The following is an 18,321-nucleotide window of genomic DNA, read 5'->3' on the forward strand; positions in this document are numbered from 1 at the left end:
TTAACCTACAGGCAGAATGACAACATGAAACTGGACAGACTATGAAAGACATATCGTTTTATAAAGGATGTATTTACACATTCAGTGATCTTAGATGCAACCATAATAATCAAAGTACATAAAGAAACTTAAAGAGGTGTCTGCTGCAATTGCAAAGTGAATTGCTGCACAGTCAGTCTACTCCATTTTGAGTATTCAAGGACAGTTCTGTACTCAGGAAAGACATAAATATAAAGAGTTCATTATAAAACATGAAAAACCATCATTTGTAGGTACCTTGAAATCACTAAATGCCCAACACTGGCAACAGGAGGGCAAGCAACCAAAGTTTTTGTAATAATTTCAGAAAAGCATTTAACTTAATAAAAAACAAATGCCCTAAACTGTTTCTCAATCAATCACCAAACCTTCAGCATTAACCACACAGATCCCAAGTACTGGGAAGCCCATATACACACAGAAACACAGATGAACTAAAAAAAGGCTATTCAGATTGCTATTTGAAGCATGACTCTCAATAAAGCAAAAGAAGCAATAAAACCAGCTCTCAAGCCCCAAAAATAAAACAATTTTGTGGAAATCATTAATAGGTATATCTGGTATTCATTGGATAGCCTTCCTTGCACCCTATTATTCCCCATATATTTGCTCTCAAAACAGTCAGACCTGTGATTTTTGGTGCAGTCTGTGTATACCGTATTCCATATTATGAACTCAATGTCCTTAAGAAAATGTAGATCTCTAAACTATAATGAAGATAGCTTCTGACTAAAGCCAGAACAAATTAGTTATACTTGAAAACTTTTTGTTTCCCTGCCTTGAATTCCCTGCAGCAGCCAGTTCATGACCCAAACTGGGACTCTTTCAATCAAGTTTCAAAGAATCTACAGCCTAGAAAACATAATTCAGAGGTAAGACCCTGAGGCCAATGACCAATTTGTTATATAAAGCAATATCTACTGATCAACAATGCTTTTTAATGGACCATTCAGTAAAAGCATATAACAACAACCAAAGGGGAAGAGAGATGGGGGAATGGGGTAGAAGAATAAAAAGAAAAAACACAAGCACATGATACTGTGTCTCGTGACTTAGAGAAAAATAATTCCTGAGAACTAATTCATTTAACTCCCAATATAAACACAATCAAAATGGAATCGATTTGAAAATTCATGTTGTCAAATATTGACAAGAATGCATACACAAACCTGAAAGATATGATTATGGCAAGCACAACACATCAATTCTTCTTGTCCAATCTTATATTATCATCCTTTCCTCAAATAATTCCTAGTGCTCTTCTATCAAGGAAAAAACTCCACAAAAGCTCAAGTAAGTTTTACCAGCAACACACATTGCAGTGCAACTACAACTGACCTTGGGAAAGCAGAATAGGGTAGTCTTTTTCCTTCAGTTGATAAATATCTTCCTATCCCACAAAACACTAGTGTATATCTATAATCCTACAGTGCCTGTACCAACCAGTTGTCTTTTTATGCCCACCTGGACATCTCCAAGAAGGAAACAAGTTTGTCACTCACTGAACTGAGAGGAATGTTAAAAGGCCCTGTGATTCTGGGAAATCTAATGTAGCTCAAAAGAGGCCTTGAGAGTCAGGAAGGAAAAGATTTAATGGTTTTCAGAGAAATGACATATTGGCCTGATGCTTCTGTGAAATATTCTTGGAAGAAAAAAAAAATTCCATCACACTTCAAGAAATGTAAATGTTTAATCTGTGAACTAAGTCTTCAAACTGTCTTCAAACCTGTTACCATATGCCTTTCCTTTTTGAGTGTACTTAACATTAAAATAACATGCTTGCACTCCTCAAATAACCCATCTGCTGTTCCCTACTTCTACTACTTTAAAAGCTTGTCAGCTGCTATCCATTTCAGTTCCAATTTTCAGTACAAAATTAGCAATTTACTATTTATTTTGCCTGATTATACTAATTGTAGGCATTATATTCGTCATTAAGTGCCCCAGCATTTGAAATAATAAGGGAACTCCAAACAGTTAAGATTAAGAAAATAATACCTTAAGTACTTCACTAAGAAACTTGACTGTATCTCCCTTGACTGAGAATCTACTTTTGACTAATTATGAATTAAAAACAGACAGAAGTGTTGTTTCAAGATTTCATATCATTCCATACACCACTAAGATATAAATTCCTTGTAACAAGAAAATTAAAAACCAGGGAATATTGTAAACAAAGCTGCTCAGGTAATTGCACATGTATTATATATATCATACAAGAAACACAAGGCTGGTATGAACAAATGCAATACAACCACCACTATCTAGCATCACCCTGAAGACACTCTCAGATTGTAATGCACATCTCTGGGACTGCTTACACATTCAGAGTGGGAAATCACTGGATTAATAGAAATAAAATTCAAGGAAAACCCAAGCAACTCAGACCTGAAGCCCCACTCATGGCTAAGTACTTTAGCAATATATTGTGGCTCCTTCCTGCCTAGTCTCACATTCAGGGCAGCACATCTTTGCTTCTATTTCAGGAGGAGAAAGGGATCATCTCACTCAGCTTCCCACATAGTTTGATGGTTAAGACTCTGAGTTGCATCATTTGTGGGTTAAAATCCTGCCAAGCTGGAGAAGAACTGAACTTCACCTTTCTACTACTGGGATAAGCTCTTTAATGAAAGGAGAAAACCCTTAACTTTCAATGAATTCAAACACAGCAGCACCTGATTGGGATTACCTATTCAGGTTTATTAGTGCTGGCACCTTATTCCAACCCACCTCAGTATTGATACTGAGTACAGTTCATGATCTTTTCAGAATCTTAACCTGTTCAGTAGTCTTTTGTCTAGAGATCTTTTTGTGCCTAGATTAAAGAATGCTCAGATTGCAGGAGGCTTCAAAGATAAACCAGCACTTAAAAGGAGATTGATTGTATTCACACAGCTGATTTTTTTATAAGTAGAGTAGCTACAATCTAACAATTTAAGCAGTTTAACAAAAAGTTTAAAAAAATAGTGCTATAAATATTCAGCAAATAACTTTCTTTTTATTATCTTTGAAAAAAAATTCACTTTCACATATTTCTCAGATTTTTGCCAACAGTTTTCCCAATACCTATTCAGATCTCAGAGCAAACTGTACATTTATGCTGCCAATATAATGAATACAGGAGGAACAATCAACTCTATTCAAAGAAAAAGCTATACCTTGCTGCTAACAGCCATGGGGGTTTGCTCATTCCTTCCATTCCTTTAGATAATGATGGGACTGAATTCTTTGGCTCTGAGGAATTTCTTTCTACTTATTGACCTAAGATGCCCAGAGCAAAATCATGATCTGAATGGCCAACTCTCTAGCTTTCTACTGCAGGAAGGCTAATATTAATTGCAGATCCAAAGGTATGCTTGCTATACACTTCAAATATTGAACGCAAACTCCAGGAATGCCCCAAGCTTTCAAATGTCAAAAATTGACAGACAACATATTTACTAATTGATTACAACAGAAGAGTAATGAAAAGTAGCCACTTCTCTGCATGATTCATGGTGTATCCTCTGAGTTCCTTGCAACGTCTGGCATTATACAAAGATGCAGTATTAAACTTGTGAAAATGTAGATTCTTTTTAAAGAAATGCAAAACAAAAAGAACATACAGCTGCGAAGAGAGTAAGAATAGCACTCAGTACAGCAATGCAATTACAGCATATAGAGAAATTAAAGAAATAAGGAATAACATAAATCAAAAGCACTATGCTTTAATATTTCCAAGTATAGAGATTTATTACTCTGCAAAACCATCACAGTATCAACTTGCATAAGGCTGGAGTAAAGGATTCTGACAGAAACACAGAGAATACCAAGAGAACTCTTGTAGCATTTAGCTTACTAGACTGCAGACATAAGTGAAAGACAAAGCATTAAGACATCTGAAGTGTTTACAAAATCCAATAAAGTACCACAGGTGAATAATGAAATGTTTCAGTGCATCTAAAAATTAGCAAGCTGTAGAGGAACACAAGAGGATCTGTTTCCAATCTATTAGGAAATACCATGAGATTATCTTGTTTATAGAAGTTGCAAAATAAGAACATGGATTCAGCAATATACTGAGCAGCTGTGCTTTGTACTTTATACATATGCACGTACACATTGTCAACCACCTCAAGAGCACCACATAGAGTTTTCAAAAGCTGATAAATCCTTGCAAAAATAACCCAGTTATATGATAGAATCAATCCAAATTTATATTATTGACCAGATGTGCCTGTCTGGCTGTCAGTATCAATTGCAGAGAGCAAACAAGAAATCTCAATCATATTTTCAACTTCTCTGGAAAATTGACAGTACTAAAAATGAGACTTGAAAGACTTTCTACAGATACATTTAACTCTTTCACCTTGGATTCTTCAGCAGTTGTTGCTGCATCTGATGGTGATTCCTACTGCCAAGATATATCTCTGAAATTCCCTGATTTGTACCAGTACACTATACACAGTACACAGAGTCTGTATTATACAACAGGACCAACAATTTAGAACCACTATTATGACCTGTATTATTAATATATGTACAAACATTAATGCAAAGATCAGTACTGTAAGGAACAATTCAGACAACATGTTTAACCAAAGTTACAGTATAAACTACTCTGGAAAAGCCACGAAGCACATTTGAAAAGCCCATAAATACCTTTTGAATGCTCACAAGAGTATTTTAAAACATTTTACTGAATGAACCCTTGTTCTCTCATTAAAACAGGGATTAATATAATAGAGAGTTCAGTTACAACAATAGGGAGTTCTGAAACTACAGTTTCTGAAAAACTTCTGAACTATTATAACTCTGAGACACATAGCACTTGCAGCTATGTTATTTATATTGCCACTAAGTGGCAGAAGATGAAATGAGAATGGACAGAAGATGACAGTCAAAGTCCTTTGAACAGATTTGTCTTTAACAATAATAGGGTACACAATTAGAAGCTGATGTTTCAATTGCCTCTCAAACCTTCACTTACTGACAAATCCCTCTGTCCTGAGGAAAGGAGACACAGATTTAAAAGGGAAACAGATATATAGTTCTGAAATTGTGAAACATGTGATAAGAATCGAAACAAGTCATAGGTGTGTAGATAAACCAGGAAGTGAGATACAGCAAAGGGCAACAAAAGCCAGTCCACAGAACTGGCTGCAAGCCACAGAAGCTCTGACCAGAGGTGATATCAACAGAAGTCGTGGTCAGATTTGTGAGGAAAAAGGCAACAGTACCTTATAGAGACAGTCAAATGAAGACATGAAATGTCAAGGAACAGGAAGGCAAACCACTATAGTTACTATTTTCAAATGAATAATACTTAAAGAAATCATGTTTATTTGGTAGGCTGATATAAAAACAATTTATGATATAGGTCAGTCATTTAAAAATTAAGAATGAGGCAATTCTAAAAATTGTCCAAATAAGCATGTAGAATATGTGTAAATTATGGATTGCAACCTTAGTGGCAGCTGGTAAACATGAAAGTGCAAGACTGGAAGTTAATGGAAGCTGTCCCTGAGATATTGCCCTATAAAGAATTTTATTAGATTTTCATAAGAAAATGAATTTTAAAAAAACCAACCAACCAACAGAAAAAAGAAAAAACACAAAGAAACCCAAAACAAAACAAAAAATAAAAAAAAAACCACAAAAACCACCAAAACAAAATGAACAAAAAACAAAAAACCCCAACAAAACAAAACCCCTTACAAAAGTACAAAATCCAAATATATGTTAAGATGTACTTAACATGAAAAATAAGCAGAAAGAACAGTATCTTTCTTAAACAAGAGAACATTTAGCAAGCATGTTTCTTTCCTGTTCACTTATTTAATTGTCCATCAGCCAAATTCAGGTAAGTGTTATTACGTAAACAAATGAGGAGATCCCCTGTTTTATGGCATATTTTAAAAAATAGATTCCATGCAATATCCATAGAGTTATCTATAGGATGGGATGAATCTATCCTACCTAATTTATCCTTCTTGTAGTAATGCATAAAAATAGAAAATACCACCATACTACAAAGCAGGCAACAGGGAGAATTTATCCACATGGATGGTGTAGAAAGAAACAAAGTAAGATCAACTATCCAGTTTTAAACTCCTCTCCAAAAGAAATCCTTTATCACTGTTTAACAAGCCTTTAATAAGCAGACTTGCAATAAATGGGCAGGAAAGGAGACTGCTGGGAAAAAAAAATAGACCTATCTTCAAATCCATCCCATCTTGAAATGACTGAGATAAGAATCTAGGAAAAATAAATACAAGAGAAAGCATAGAAATGAAACATGACATTCACTCACATAAAATTTTCTGGATATTCACTCAAGGCCATATCAATGATATTCAAAGCATCATGATAGTGTTTCTGGGCTGATAGCAAGAGTGCAAGGAGATGAAGAGAGTTGGCATCATCTCCTTGTAGTTGTAGAGCCTGACGAACATAACCCAAAGCTTCTGGTATCTGATTTGAAAAACATTAAAAAAAAAAAAAAGGCAGAAAAAGAAAGCACCACTATTAGAAGCACTGCCTTTTACTTGATTGCCACCCATAAATTTTTCAAAATGCTCACCCAGGTAACATGTAGAATTCTGTACATTCCTGTAAGACACTGGTCAGAATTTTAAAATGGACCTGCTGCATTACAGTGAACACTGAAAATTAAGTAATATATTAACCCTGAAAGTAAGATGCATGTTTTTAAAACAGTTACCTTCAGCCCCTTGAAATAATCTCTTTCTAGTCCTAGCTGTATTTCTATATTAATTTGAAAATATTTTAATTGTAATGCCTAACTGAAAGGTACATAAAGCAACAGTAACTTTTCTTTATGAAGAATTTTATTATCTCTTCAGTTGCCTGTGTTTTTGTTCAAAGTAAGAACAGGAAGTATTAAAACCAAGAAATTTAATTAGGCAACACAGGAATTTTGGAATTCAGAACATAGAGTCATAGCCTCCTCATCAAAAATATTTTGTGCTAGTAAAGTGACAATCCCTTCCAGTATAACATGACACAGTCCAAGTTCTGTGCTACTCATTAGCAATGAAAAGTAGTCACTAGAAAATGTAAACAACTGTGCTCAGGGCTACTTTGTGAAATAAACATGACATAGGAAGAGGATTACCATGATATACAGGAAGCAGTTCCACATTATCCAAATTTATGTGATGTATGGTAGAATGTCTTAAATGCAACAGCTGTACAAGCTGTTACAACTGAAGCTCTGATCTCTCATATAGCGAGAAAATATTTTCCAGTTTTCTTAAACACTTTTTTGCAATTTTGTACACAATGACCAAGCCTCACACAGGTATTCAGGATGGGCATAGATATTAGCAGGTACTTGAGATTTAAGCACAGTAAAGATCATTAAAGACTAGATTCAAGAGCACTCCTCTCTAGGATCCGAGCAGAGATTACACATAATAGCTAAAAACACCTTAAAAACTGAATTTTTTTCTCTCCATCTAGCAACATAAATGCTGAAGTAAGTGGAATTGCTTCTGTCTTATTTCTCATCACAGAGCAGGAAATATTGGCAGAACTCAGGAGAACTGCATAGGATTGAAGGTATTTGGAGAGAGCACTTCAGGGTTTTTTCCATATATATGAATATATGCACAAGGAAAATCAGGTTTTTATTGAAGAAATCTTCATCTCTATTCATCAACAGCTACAGATTGCAATCTTTGGATGACAGCATGATGTTCTACTTTCAAAGCATAACTAACCTGTCTGGATATGGCAAGCTGCAGTGCCAAGTAAAATGCTGCCAAGTGATCTGTTGGAGACAAACCATGAGCCCTTAAAAACAAAGAAACAAAAAAAAAAGTTAATTTCCCCCCATTCAGACAGGTTAGACATATCCATAAATGCATATATATTAATATATATTAATAATATATTAATAAATATATTAATAAAATATTCATATATTTATTCATATTCAGATCTCTTCAGTACATATATACTCATATTTTGATATATTCAGCAACTTTTCTTATGCTTCTCAATCACCCTTGATTTAAAGGAAGCACCTTGGGAAATGAAAAGCCATTTTTAATAGAAAATAATTACGTTATTTCCACTTAAATCTTAAAAAAGAAATCTCTAATACAAAATGATTCTTCAAATAAATTATACACCTAAACAAACACTAGATGTCATTACTTAGAATATTTGTAAGAAAAAATCCTTAAATGAAGTTTCTTAACAGAAGAAAGGGGAAAAAATCCAAACATTAATTCCCCAAAACACCATGCCTTTGAATAGAATAATTACATCATCTTTTTTTCCACCTTTTAAAAAATTTATGTTTGTTCTTCTCTTTTCAATATTTTGGTCAAATGCACCCTCTGAATCTTAGTCATTTTACTATTCTATGGAAATTGTTCTTGTAATACACTCTACTATTTCTCCCTGTAATAACATCTTTCTTCTGCAAAATAAGAGCTTTTTAGCCGGGAGATGCTTGAGCATAAGAACAAAAAAAATTATGGCCATACCTCAAAATTATGTGTAGTAAGTATTGGGCAGCAAACTTGGAGCTATTTTTTTATTTACATTTGTTGCATTCTTCTAATGAAGTTTGATTCATAACTATAATGTGCAATAATCAGCTGTGGACCATCTAAGTGAGCTGCTTCCATTGGGAGGAAGCATCAAAACTGACCTTTAAACCACTAAAAACTCAGAGAACCTTCTGTTTCTGACCTGTGCAATTCTGTCTTCTCAAGTCCAAACAGCTGTACAGGTCCATTAGTTTAGTAACTACACCCAACATGCTTCAAATAAGTTCTAAGTTCTAAGGATCAGTTTCATATTTTGTTAAATTCACCTGTAAATTGGAGATGCACAGGTAAAACCTAACAGGGTCCAGGATCAGTCCTTTTTAAAATTTAAGTTCACAAATTAAACAATACTAAACAAGAACAAGAGATTTTCACTCGGACAGTACTTCTTCAGTCACCCAAGCTTCAGATAGTGAAAGAATAAAGCTGTTACCCTCAATCTACCATTTGGTGCATTCTGTGAAACTTCAATTCACACCAATCATAGGACAAGCACTGAAAGTCTTCCAAAATTTAAAAAAAAAAAAAAAAAAAAAGTAGTTAGTGAAACAAACACCCCCTCAGTAGTGCGTGAAGAGAGAAACTTTCTTGAATGGCCACCATCACAAATAGGTAAGCCTTGAAATCTGGCTGAGGCAAGAGTCCAAAATGTAACTGTATTTCTTCAGGACCTCTATTTCTTCAGGAATTAGCCCTTTAGGTAGGTGATTTTAAAAAAACAACAACAAAAAATTATTAAAAAAACAAAAAAGGCACATTAAAATACCATGTCCAGTAGAGGCTGCTTGCTGTATAAACTGGTAGAAGACAGGGAACTCCCACCTCCTGGAAAACTTTTATTTTTCAGATGTGGTAAGAGAAAGTAGGCATGACTATGCTGTGTGAAAGACAACTTAATATGCAACCCAGCAACAAAATTGAACAGAGATTGAGAAAGAGTAATCTCACAGTGGTAAAAAGCTGAATGTTGACCTGACCTGGTAATGTGCTTTTACTGCCAGAAAGTCAACCATGTGCTGGGCTGCATCAAAAGAAGTCTGACCACAGGACAAGGGAGATGATTTTCCCCTTCCACTCCACACTCATGAGACCCCCACCTGGAGTGTTATGTCCAGGTATAAAGTCCCCAGCACAGGGAGGATGTGGACCTGTTGGAATAAGTCCAGAGGAGGGCCACAAAAATGACCAGAGGGCTAAAGAGAAAAGCTGAGAGAGTTGGGATTGTTCAGCCTGGAGAACAGAAGGCTGGGGAAGATGTTACAGCACCTTCCAGTACCTAAAGGGGTAGAGGAGGATTCTACAAAGGTATGTATGGACAGAAAAAGGTTAGATTTGAGATTAGAAGTCCTTCACTGTGAGGGTGGTGAGGCACTGGAACATGTCCAGAGTTGTGGATGCCCCATCCCCAGCAGTGTTTGAGGTTAGGATGAAGGGGGCTTTGAGGCATCCAAAAATTTCACTCCAGAATTTTGAGAACCACTATTCTGAACTGGAGAATGGGGTCAGCAGACACTGAACTGGAATGGGTCAGCTTTGCACTATGGTCCATTTCATCCCTTGCTGTTTCAAAGAACCCTCAAAAGAAATCAATTCACTATTAGGGTCTCAAAAGTAGTGAATGCACAGAATCAGTGAAAACTGGTTAGCAACAGTGATGATTAAGTCAATAGTGGTAAGAGGGATGGGTGAAAAACTGAGGTATAAACCAGGAGGTACAGTGTTCAGTTTCAACATAGAAAAAATGCTAAAGTAGTAAAAAAACAAATTAAAACCACTAAGGAACAGAAGAGCAAAGATATGTTAAAATATATTTACATACAGAGGAATTACTAAGACAACATAGAAAAAAGAAGGACCAACACATACCAGACTCACTCTAAAGTTACCCACAATAAAGTCACCTACTTTTTCAACCCTATCCCCTCAGATACAAAATCACCACCAAAAAGCCAGGACTTCATTTTCACATTAATGCACAAATTTGTATGCCTACATTTAGACTTATCTCACCAAAGAGGGGTTTTCAAGGGTATGCAAACAAAAAAAATATATTTAGATGCTGCAGCACTTTTGTCAGCTTTGTCATCAAGATTTGTTTCTTCTATAATGAGGGTAGAGATTTTCTCATTTGCCATTTTATTGTCCTTTTATTTGCAGAGTCAATGAGAATTGGAAGCCACTGCTTCCAATGCACTTGGATGATGACATTTGCACTGTCATTGCCTACACTGTTACATCCAGTAATGTACATTCCCAGAAATTTTCATTTTCCCCTAGCTTACTACCTCAGAATCTGCACTTCACTCCTCAGCCCCAGCAGCACAACCTCAATTATTGCTGTGCTTCTGCAGAGATAATTGCACAGGCCTCCCATACAATCTGATCAGTGGACAGCTCTTAGAAACACTCTCACTGAACCACAACTTGAAATCTTATCATTGTGTAGTTTTTCCTTCTAGGCCAGAGTATTTGAGCAAATATTTTATACCAGAGAGCAACACTAATATCTCTAAATAGAGGGAAATCCTTAGAAATCAATTTAGGTAGTTCTGGCAGAAAATGATTGCAATAAATGCTGGAGAAATACATTCTGTTCTCATGACAGGAGATTCCCAGAGGTGAAGTTGTCATTACACTATCTTTTACAAGTCTCTCCTTTTAGCACATAACAAAAGCTTTGCACTACATATAGCAGAACAAAATGAAAAGATCAACACCCACTCACCTCTGAAATGCAAGAAGAGCCTTTCTCTGCAAGACCTCTTGCATCCCTCGCAAAGATGCTAAAAAGGATATATTTAATCAGTGATACAAATGATGATGTGATTTTATTCCACAATCTAATTGAAGAAACTTTAATACATTGACTGAAAAAATGGCTGCACTCAGAAGCTTTAATGTCTACCATTCTGCCAGGTACCCTTTTTTAGGCAGCATAGGAATTTCCAAATGTGAATGTTTATTCCTATCTTACCATCAGTAGCCTGCAGACTGTATGTCAATCCCAGTGCCAAGTAGCCTTTTGCTTTGAACTCTGATGTTTTGTCCCCGAGATCAACAACTGCTTTGGCAAATCTTTCAGCTTCTTCCAACTGAAAATATTACAAAATGTCCATGTAAGTCTAAAGCTAAATCTTCCATTATAATGATAAGAATGCTCAGATTGTATATTATGCACACTGAATCTGTTAAAATCTCAGCCATGACTGCTTTGAAAGACTATTCCATTTTTCATTAGACTTAGTTTTTTTGCTAAATACAGAGTGAAAACCACAGATCTTAAGCTGAAATACCTAGTCTTATGATTGAGAGAAATCTGGCACAAAGCATACTTACTGAGCTTTTGTTTTCTTCTTTTTTCTTTTTTTCTTTTTTTTTTAATAGAAAAGGTATTTCTGGTCCATATATGCCATCTACCATTTTTGTACATTATAAATAGAGTTCTTGACCCATGAACCACTTATTTAGGAAAATCAATCACTATTGATATAATCAAGAACTATGGCTCTAACCCTGTAAAATTAACCAATATATCCATGCAGAACTCTGCTTTGAATGCTGCATTACTGAATGGATGCAAACTCAGAAACAGAGAAAGACATAAAGAATCAAGGTTTAGTTGCCATGCTAGCACACTATTTAATAATCTAGAAAGCAAAAAAGCCCATTTGAATCCATTCCAGTAACTGTAAATGCTAAGTACAGCAAGCTACTCCATATGGACTCAAACCATAGGGAACAATTTACAGAACTACCATTTACCTTAATTAAAGCTGTATTTTGTCAGCCTCAACAAGTCATGTTTGTGCTACTATACCACTTTCTCAATTTCTATATGTGACCTTTCCCTTCTCTATTCCTTCTTTTTTAAATATACTCATTCTTCTAAAAAATACAAGTATCTTGAAAACAAAATGTTTTTGTACAGATATACCCATTTCAAGTTTATCTCAAATACTCAACTGTCCCTGTTACAAATTCATAAACAACAGCTGCCTGCAAACATGGTACCACCAGAAGAGTCTCTTGATTATATTTTCTTCATTATCTTCCATAAAGTTATTTTCCTCTTACAGAAAATAACAGAAGTCTAAGTTGCATTTATGATCTGTCTTCCAGTGTTTCAATTTCCAAATATTTTAAGCTATGTCTTAGACCAGTATCAGAATATGATACCTTGATAAACATAACCAATGCCAAGTATTTCAAATTAGCCATTCAAACAGGATTGTACCTGTGCATATACATATCTGTGCTGTGCTTTTAGATATGCCCAAGTGCATGCAGTCACTGTGGAAAAGCATTTGCTATATTTCTAAATCAAGATTTTAGTACAGCTACTGCTGAGAAGATAGAGGGCAAAGCTTACCCAGTGCAGAGATCCCATGCAGAGCTTTGCAGCAAGGAGTGGAATAGTTGCATCATCTGGTTTCAAGCGTATGCATTCCTTCAAGACTTTAACAGCTCGAGCAGACTGTTTAAAACATTTTCCATTTAAATTACTAAAAACATAAACATGTTTCACAGACAGAAGATTCCAATTTCCACCATTTACTTTATTTTTCCTTTGTGAAAATTTACTACACATTTTGTTTACAATTGATCAAAGCTCCTCAAGCCAGTGAAAGACAAGACTTTAGTCATTGCTATTGTTATTTAACTCCTATGAAGTTTAATTAAGCATCTCCAGAGAAACATCTGCTAAGAACATAATTCCAGTGGTACAAGATTCAGAAAACAGTTCTGAGATGCATTTAAAACTTTGGTAGGTCTGTAAACTCACAGCATTTGAGCAATTAGTGTTTTGGTGTTCTGTGGAACACCAGAATAAGTTTGATAATACAAGATAGAATGGCACTGTTCCTCCTTTTTTTTTTTAACTAATTTGCCTCCATCCAATCACAGTTTGGAAGATAACTCAAAGTAAATAGGGCTGGAAGAAGAATCATGTCTCTTCAGAACCCAAGTGCTACTAAAATATTTTCTAAGGAAAATATATTCCTTTCCCCCATTCTGAAAATAAGCAAAATATCCCCATTGAGAATGATCTTTTAGAAAATTAGTTGCTTGTATTACATACTGAATGCATTTTCTCTAACAAGACAGCAAAAAGCAAAAAGAACTGAAAACAGAGAATTGCATATAAAATCTTAAGTTCCCAGTTTATATATTTTTTTTCAACAATCCATTAGTTGCACAGAACACACAGTCTCAAAGGCAGAAATAATAAAGAAAATAAAGTCAGAAATTTCCAAAGGAAAAAAAGGAACAGCATCACGAATCAGCATTAATTTGTACCTAAGTATAAAATAAATTAAGTCATCAAAAGCACACTCAAACAAGTTTAACAGGATAATAAGATCTGGTATAATTCACTGCTTGTATTCAATCAGTTTATTTTAAGATTATTGGCAAGATAGTTGTTATCATCACCTAAGTTAGAAACTATTCAAATAACAACATTCTTTGTACAGCACTGGGAATAAACTCAGGACTACAGCATACTTGGTTATTTGCGGATTAGAATTATTTTCAAAAACACTACTGATGAAAATTATGGAAGTGCTAAACATTGTTCTCAAATGCATCAATACAAGAATTATATGAAAAAAATTTAGACTTACTTTTCCTGCTGCCATCAAGGACAAAGCAAACTGATACCAGAGATGAAACTCTTCAAATGCAAACTTCATGGCTCTTTCTAAACACTAAATATGGGGGTGAAATTATTTAAGGTCACGTTCTTCAATTATTGAGAAGACACACTAGTATAAAGATTTTTTTTAAAGACACTTATCCAACATGCATGTAACAAAAAAATTATATTATTCAAATACATGAAAATAGCTGCCAGATTCTATATGGAAAATAATTTAACAGAAAAGTGATTTCATATTTACTATGTCTGCTTAAATACTCCTGCTATTTATTCTATTAGGTTGTCTGAAAGAAGGAATGATGAATATGAGCTTAGTGAAGACATCACCTGTAAAAAGTAGGAGATAAGTCTTAAGTGAAAAGGAAAATTGCACACACTGTCTTCCTAAGTTGTAAATACTTAATAAGCAGTGGTACCACAAGCACTTCGAAGTACCATTTAAAAGGAGGGGTGGTATATAAAGATTCACCTTGAAGTATTATCTCTATTTGTAACAATTTTAACTTCACATTCCATATTCTGCTAAGAATTTAAGTGAACTAACTGAATGCCAAAAAAAAATTAATTATTAATACACTGATTAAATAATGAAATTAGCATTATATGCTAATTTTAAATGTTTCATATCTGCTGTTGTCCATAAGAGTTATATCATTTTGCTATGTTAATTTTAACTGATCAGGCCAGTTTTATATAGAAGAAAGGTGAAACACTCATCTGGAATAAACTGATTTTGGAATTAAATTTCTAGTCTGCAGAGTCCAATTACATGAAGCAGCTTTCTGCTCTGACAGCTACAGTGTCAGAGCAGAAATCATGCTAAATCATAAAAACATGAATTATTTTTCCCACACAAACTCAGCCTTAACATGAGAGGAAGCACGACCAGGTGTGCAGTGTGTTTCCACACTACACCAGAATCTAAAGCAAAGAACACTGAAGAGGAAACAGAACAGAAATGCATTATCTGCTACATGTAACTAATGTATGTTAGAATTTAACCTACTACACAATGTCCAGTATCAAGAGGTTTCCAATATAGGACCAATTTAGGACTACTACCTAATATAATTTTTATTATATTACCGTAAAGAAATTATTTTCTTTGTGGTATTACATGATTTTAGAAATACTTTCTAATATTGCTGTTAAAGGTTCATCATCAGATTGTATTAATTGAAGTTAATTAAATGTCTGCTACAAAAAACAAGACAGAATTTATTTTCCCATTGGAGTTTTCATAAGTGGAAACAAAAAGAGCACAGAAAAAAACAAGTAAGTTATGTGTGATTGCTTCTATTATTTTAGATACTTCACAGAGGTACATATGTAAGGCTCATTGTACTGTAAAAAATGTATTTCTTTTCTAGGTTTTGCTCAATTAAAAATTAATTACCAATTCTAACTGCAGAAAATTAGGTTTAAGAAATTAAGACTTCAGGGCTTTATAATTTTGCAATTATAAGGGCACAGGACACAACAGTAGATTAACCTAAAAGGCTTGAGTTTCAACATACTAATAATATATCTATCCTTCCTTTTGCTTGACTTCAAGTTCTATTTAATTGGTCCTGCTCAGTAAGAAGAGTGACAAGTTACATGATTTTTCTTTCCTTTGTAAGATGACAGAACTGGCCATTAGCACCTGTGAGGGTAAGGGATGAATGGATAGATGTGTTTGTGCCCTTTGCAACAACACAAACATCTCTTAAACTTTGTTCTTCTGAACAAAGTCACAACTAGGAATTTCAAAGACCTACAGGCTCTAACAAGAAATATCTAACAAGCAACAGTCACCAGGCAGGCTGGAAGTTAAGACAGGGTTCAGAATACTGGCAACTGACTTAACTACACATTCAGCACAATCCCTCTCCTATGGAAAATCCCATTGTTGATATTGCCTTGTAAATAACCACAAATCACTACATGAACACATTGCTGAATTTGGTTGTTTATCACTATGGTCTCCTGAAAAGTATATGCTTGAAGTTAGAGAGCTGAAAGATGACATTATGAAAATGTAGGAAAATTTCTGGTCTGGAAGACATCTCTTTTAGTAGAACACTTACAAGCTCAATATCATGCATCCTACAAAGCTTAAAAACTAACTTGATTACAACCAGAGTGCTTTTGTGTAGGATAGAATTGATGATATAAATTCCTTCACCTAGATGAAGCTACCCTAAGGAATTGAAAGCCCACTATATATAAATTCAATAAAAACACGAGCCCTTTTCAGTTAGAAACGTGACTTGGCACTAGAACAGTTTAACAAGAATGAGACAGACTTTTGATAATTTAGTATTCTTATATAACAACCAACTACTTCTGTAAGTTATCAGCTATAGCAAAACCAGAAGGCAGTATTAAGATATTGGTGGGTGAACATAATTTCCACAGTTAGAATAATTTCCCAATTTCTGATTTAATCTACAACAGCTCCACTAGAGCAATCAAAATCAGCTCAAAGACAATGAAGCCCTAAAAAATTAAATGCCTATTATATAACTGAACAGAATGTTTTAACATTTCTGAATATGTATTTGATATAATATTTCAAATTATAAAATTTACAGACTATGAGTAGCAGGATTTGAGGGCAGATATCTTCTGCTCACTAAACTGTAAGAGCTTCTTAAAGTCTATGTTTTCCACTGTGGTTTGGATAAGATTAAATGAGATGTTGCAATAATTTCCTGCTAAGATTCTGCTGCAGCTCTGTATCTAGAATATCTGTATTCTAAAATAAGTAGTATTTATTGTAACATGTCTCCAAAAAATGATTTTTTTCATATTCAGAAGAGATACTCCATATCTGTATGAAGTATATGACATAGATGAATATTCACTACAAACAACAAACCTCTGAAAGCATTTCATATTGGCCTCTCCTTCCCAAGGCTATTGTAAGTAAATCATAGACTACAGATGCACTTTGCAAACTGATGATGCGATCGTTCTTGTGTTCTGGTATCCTGCTCAGTACAGCATCACGGTTAGCCTGAAACACACCACACAGAAAGAAACCAAGTCAACCATTATAATCCTATCATTCAAGACATATTTTCACTCAAGTAACTACCACTCTACTCAACCTCAGTCAGTAGTTGTTATAAGGGATACAAAGAGATTTGATACTAATTTGTAGATAGAAAGAATTACCAATTTTATATATTAGTGGCAAGGTTGATGTTTCTACATAGACCTATGTTTAATTACTTAATTCTAATTCCATAATCTAACTAATGTATCTAAAATTATTGAAGAGTTCTCAGAAGAAAAGAAGGTATATTTTCAATACAATGGATATTCATTAACTAAAATTTCTTTTTAATTTTTGTGTGCAAGTAAAACATGTTAAAAGAACCTTCAAATCCTCTATTCCAGCATTCATAAAATGAGGTAATCAACTTCTTTTCTCTTCACAACATTATGACAATATCAGCTCACTTCTGAATGGTAACATGCCCAGGATAACCCACAATCACCTTCAGGAGTTACTACTGAGAAGTGAAAACTGATCCTATTTCTGGGCACAGCTTTGGAATCAAGCCATGTTTGCAGTAAGGATTTGTACTTTCAAACCTATTTTCTGAAAGGCACATTGCAAACCTAATTCCTTAAGTAACGTATTCCTTTTGGGAAGGAAAAAAGCTGAGCTAGAAATGGATTTAAATTAATTGACCATGTTCACAGAGAAATCATGTTCAAGAGCAAAGAATGAAATTCAAGTCTCAGAGTAGTTACTACCTCACTGAACTACCCGGCGCTTCTCCCACTTTACCATCAAGCTTCTGAAAATACATTATCTTGCTATCCTATCTATTTCTAGTTTTCTTGGTGTTTAATATTCCCATTGGTACAAATGCTAGTGTATCTGGTAGTCTGCAATCAGAAGCCAAAGATACTTCTCTCTCCTCATCCCCCTCTTTAATTTTAATTTCACAGGGCATGGCCCCCTTAAGTACATTTACTTAAAAATACTAGGCAGTTTATTTCCCCCTCTTTCAGATGCAAAAAATGACACATGATAAGGAATAATAAATTTTTTCTCCACTT

General features: G+C 34.6%; 1 protein-coding gene across 7 annotated transcripts in view; it reads right to left on the reverse strand.

Moving 5' to 3' along the window:
* Nucleotides 1-18,321, reverse strand: part of TTC7B (tetratricopeptide repeat domain 7B) — a 120,477-nt gene that overhangs the window by 52,098 nt on the left and 50,058 nt on the right. For 6 of the 7 annotated variants that reach the window (XM_079309269.1, XM_079309268.1, XM_079309265.1 and 3 more), the window contains 7 exons: nucleotides 17,126-17,263; nucleotides 14,228-14,311; nucleotides 12,973-13,077; nucleotides 11,578-11,695; nucleotides 11,329-11,386; nucleotides 7,764-7,836; nucleotides 6,332-6,492 (listed from right to left, as the gene is read on the reverse strand). In XM_079309269.1, coding sequence (XP_079165395.1) covers nucleotides 6,332-6,492; nucleotides 7,764-7,836; nucleotides 11,329-11,386; nucleotides 11,578-11,695; nucleotides 12,973-13,077; nucleotides 14,228-14,311; nucleotides 17,126-17,263 — 737 coding nt within the window. The remainder of the gene's footprint in view (nucleotides 1-6,331; nucleotides 6,493-7,763; nucleotides 7,837-11,328; nucleotides 11,387-11,577; nucleotides 11,696-12,972; nucleotides 13,078-14,227; nucleotides 14,312-17,125; nucleotides 17,264-18,321) is intronic. The other variant, XM_079309266.1, reaches the window with a different exon arrangement.

This window comes from Erithacus rubecula, assembly GCF_903797595.1.
Source record: "Erithacus rubecula genome assembly, chromosome: 6".
Lineage (NCBI taxonomy): Eukaryota > Metazoa > Chordata > Aves > Passeriformes > Muscicapidae > Erithacus > Erithacus rubecula.